At 55.5% G+C, this 4,075-nt stretch overlaps 1 protein-coding gene across 1 annotated transcript; it reads left to right on the forward strand.

The window, feature by feature from the left end:
* Nucleotides 1-290: 290 nt before the first annotated feature.
* LOC110593363 (folate receptor gamma-like) lies at nucleotides 291-3,799 on the forward strand. Its single transcript, XM_021704629.1, has 4 exons — nucleotides 291-458; nucleotides 2,959-3,147; nucleotides 3,260-3,395; nucleotides 3,513-3,799. The coding sequence occupies exons 1-4, from the start codon at nucleotides 291-293 to the stop codon at nucleotides 3,797-3,799; spliced, it is 780 nt and encodes a 259-aa protein (XP_021560304.1).
* The last annotated feature ends 276 nt before the right edge of the window (nucleotides 3,800-4,075 follow it).

Genomic DNA, 4,075 nt, shown 5'->3' on the forward strand with positions numbered 1-4,075 from the left:
GGTGAAATACCGCCAGTGAAATCTAGAAGGATACGTCCAGGGAGGGGTGGTGGATCCCACCAAGGTCACAGAGAAAGCTAGTATTGGAGTGCCCTTGGGAGGGGGTGAGGGGGTCTTGCCTTCTGGCCAACCTCTACACTTGCCTTATTGCTTGGCTCAGGTACCTTCAGGGATAAGCTAGGTGAGGACAGCAGAAGATCTGGGCTTGGCAGGGAGACCAGTGGAGAAACCCAGTGGAGAGTCTCGTGGCTCTGTATCCACCTCTGACTACGGCTTTCTGGCAAGAACGGATGGACATGGCCTGGCCCATGACACAGTTGCTGCTTCTGGCTTTGGTGGCTGCTGCGTGGGGTGCCCAGCCCAGGACTCCAGGGGCTGGGATGGACCTGCTCAACGTCTGCATGGATGCCAAGCACCATAAGACAAAGCCAGGCCCCGAGGACAAGCTGCATGGCCAGGTGAGGATGGAGTGGGGTTACGGGTTGGGGAGAGAGCTGACCCTAAAAATGGAAGAAGTCGCGGAAGGGGAAGATCAACTTTGGGGAGCAATGGAGTCAGGAGGGTGGCTGAGGTGATCCCCCGGAGGCTACCAAATCTACTTATAGTGGGGGGACCATTTCTCTGGCCCCCACTATGGGCCAAGTGCTTTCCTCACAACTCATCAGTGAATATGCCCAGAGGGCCGACTTGGTAGGTGGATGGTGGTCTCTACTTACACAGGAGAGAAAATAGGAAATGAGGTCCACAGAGGGCAGAGGTACAGTGTGCACGTCCGTGTACGTCTGTGCGTACACACACCGTGGGAATTGAGAGGCTAGACATGAGCAGGGGCTAGGACAGAGTCGGGCAGTGCCTTTGCCAGCCTTAAATATGCCCCTGGCCCAGGAAGCTCAAAAGGTACAGGAGATTCAGGTCCCTCAAGGTCATGATGCAGCAAACACGGAGGAACAGTCCAGGCCCTCCACCCCCATTAGGTGTCGAAGAGACAGTGACAAATCAGATAACACTGGGAAGACTTCCCAGGAAAGGTGCCATCAGCCTTGGCCTTGGAGGATGAGTAAGAGTTTTCCAGGAAGACAAAGCAGGAAAGGGCAGCCTGGCAGAGAACAGCTTGTACACGGGTGGGAGGGTGACAGCATGGGCAGTGGCGAGCGCAGTGTGACCAGAGCCAAGGATGTTGCTGCCCACAGAGAAGGGGAGGCGAGGGAAGCCCCTGAAGCAGCTCAGAAGCTGAGCCTACAGTTGAACTCCAGGCTCCCGACAGATGCCGGTCCTTCATTCCCCCTGGTCTCCTCCTCTGCTCCCCACGAAGTCTCACGTTGCTGGAGGACTGGGATGTCCTCAGGGAAAGCTGGCCTGGACTCACCCAGAGGCTAGAAGTGAAGAGCGGGAAGCCCAGAGCTCCCTGACTTCTGAGTCATTTCCGACTTCTCATTTGTGGTGGTGGTGTGTGTGCGCATGCGCTAAAATATACCTCGTATAAAAGTTGCCATTTTAAGCATTTCTAAGTGTCAGGTTCAATGGCCATTCATATTGTTGTCACCATCACCATCCATCTCCATAACTTTTTCTGAAAGACTACTTTATCTTCAGAACTTTTTAAGTTCTAGAAGTTGCGTCTAAGACCCCTTGGGAGCACTTCTTCTTGCCAAGAAATGGCATGCAGACTTTTGAGGGAGCCATTTGCTTGTAATTCTCAGGGACAGGGGCTATAATGGGAGTGCTTATCTGTGTCAAGCCCCCTACTAGAGGCCAGCAAGTGCTTTTCAGTATAATCATTCACTCTTTTGGAGGCAGGAACCACTGAGTCTGGTTGGCAGGTCAGGGATGAGGTGCATGGGGTCATGCAGAGCCACCAGGAGTTGGGGCATCTGAGGAGGGGCCCGCGTGAAGTCAGGGAGGCCTGGAAGCATGTTCGATGTTAGCTGTGCTGGGGGTGGGCTAGGTTGTTGGACAGAGGTAGGTTTGGTTCCACCCTCTTGGATTTTCCTTAGTTTCTCCTGAGTGCCCAGACCTGTCCCATGTCCCCTGTCACTTGACCCTGGGTGCTAGAGTTCGTCTCAGAGATTTTAAGTGACTGGCTCATAATCACTCAGCTCCGGAGCTCCAGCTTGGAACTATTTCTACGGAGAAAGCTTCACCACTTCCACTGTCTTATCGGCCTTGAATTTACCTCTCTGGGATGGTCTCCCACATCGAGTCAGGTCCACATTGGAGTTCGTGTGCAGGCCATTATGCCCTCTGTCCCCCACCGCTTTCTGGACCTATCTGGAGTCCCCTAGCCTGGGGATCCAGACCCTAGGACAGCCAGATCAGCCCCTTTCACCTCTGCCCTTACCACAGCTTGGGGCCAGGCTCTTCTCCTCCCTGCCCTGAGTTAAAATCTTCATCCCACCATTTACCAGGGGTGCAGCTTATGTAAACTCTGTAACAGTTGAATGAATGATGTTTTCACTAGAGTGTTGAGGGCATAAAGTGCAAAAGCCTCAGGGACTTTGCACTTGCTGTTTCTGTGCCTACAATGTTCTGTGTCTTCCCCCTGCCCCCAACTAAAGCCATAAACTCCATAAAGGCAGAGATTTGATCTGTTTTGTTCACTGCTGTATTCTCAGCACCTAGCACGATGCGGGATTGATCATAAGTACTCAGTTAATATTGGCTGGATGCAAAATGAGTAATATAAATAACCCGAATCACGTGAAATAACTTTGTAAACCGTTTAGAGTTGTGAAAATAATTGCTCCCCCAGACAGTGGTTCCCAGGCCTCCCACATCTCCTGTTTTACTCTCTGTTAAAAACTCTGTTATAATTGCCTCTAGCCCAAGGGCCAGGCATAGCGACGCCCTCCCCAGCAAGGGTTCCTCTGGATGCCCTACCTGGGGCAGAGGAGCCAGAAGATGCGGGAGACAGCTGGGCGGGGGGAGGGGGGCACTTAGTCCGGTGTCTTCCCCACGCAGTGCACTCCCTGGAAGGACAAGGCCTGCTGCTCAGCCAGCACCAGCCAGGAGCTGCACAAGGACATCTCCCTCCTGTACAACTTCACCGTGGACCACTGCGGCAAGATGGAGCCCACCTGCAAGCGCCACTTCATCCAGGACAACTGTCTCTATGAGTGCTCACCCAACCTGGGGCCCTGGATCCAGGAGGTACAGGACCTGCCCTCACCCCAGCCCAGCAGGCTGCCAGCCAGCTGAGTCAAGGCTGCGGGCGGCCCACATCCCCGTCCCCACTCCCTCCCCTCCCACCCCTCCCACCCAGGTGAACCAGAGCTGGCGCAAGGAGCGTTTCCTGCACGTGCCCCTGTGCAAAGAGGACTGCCAGCAATGGTGGCAGGACTGTCGCACCTCCTACACCTGCAAGAGCAACTGGCACAGGGGCTGGAACTGGACCTCAGGTGAGGGCCTGGGGGGTGGGGGGAGACGCAGGTGGGGTTGGAGGATTTGGGGGTGGCCAGAAACCAGCTTCGGGCCCAGGGGCTGAATGTCTGCGTCCACGCCCTCTCCGCCTGCAGGAATTAACCAGTGTCCAACCGGGACCACCTGCCGCACATTTGAGACCTACTTTCCCACGCCTGCAGCCCTGTGTGAGGGCCTCTGGAGTCACTCCTACAAACTCAGCAACTACAGACGAGGGAGCGGCCGCTGCATCCAGATGTGGTTCGACCCGGCCCAGGGCAACCCCAATGAGGAGGTGGCGAGGTTCTATGCCCAGGCCAGGAGTGCCGGGGCCCTGCCCCGAGGGCTGGAGCCTCTCCTGCTCAGCCTGGCCCTGATGCAGCAACTCTGGCTGCTCGGCTGAGCCCCTCCCACTGCACACCTTCCTAGTCTGCACCTGGCCCAGCCCGGGTGACCTGGCCTCAACTGAGCTCAGCACTCTCAGATGAGGGGACCTCACAATGCCCTGGTCATTGGTTCTTGATCCAACATGGGTCATATGGGGTTCCTCTGACAGCCTATTTTAATAGATCCATGTGTATCTTGTGTCTTGTAAATAATTTGGGGATGATGGGGCACCTGGGTGGCTCAGTGGTTAAGCATCTGCCTTCGGCTCAGGTCGTGATCCCAGCGTCCTGGG

This window comes from Neomonachus schauinslandi, chromosome 11, assembly GCF_002201575.2.
Source record: "Neomonachus schauinslandi chromosome 11, ASM220157v2, whole genome shotgun sequence".
Classification (NCBI taxonomy): Eukaryota; Metazoa; Chordata; class Mammalia; order Carnivora; family Phocidae; genus Neomonachus; species Neomonachus schauinslandi.

Excerpts from the sequence above, each read along its gene's own strand:
- LOC110593363 (XM_021704629.1), top strand. The coding sequence starts at position 291 with ATGGACATGGCCTGGCCCATGACACAGTTGCTGCTTCTGGCTTTGGTG. Across the intron at positions 459-2,958 it reads AGGACAAGCTGCATGGCCAG|TGCACTCCCTGGAAGGACAA; the intron begins GTGAGGATGGAG and ends TTCCCCACGCAG. Across the intron at positions 3,148-3,259 it reads TGGGGCCCTGGATCCAGGAG|GTGAACCAGAGCTGGCGCAA; the intron begins GTACAGGACCTG and ends CCTCCCACCCAG.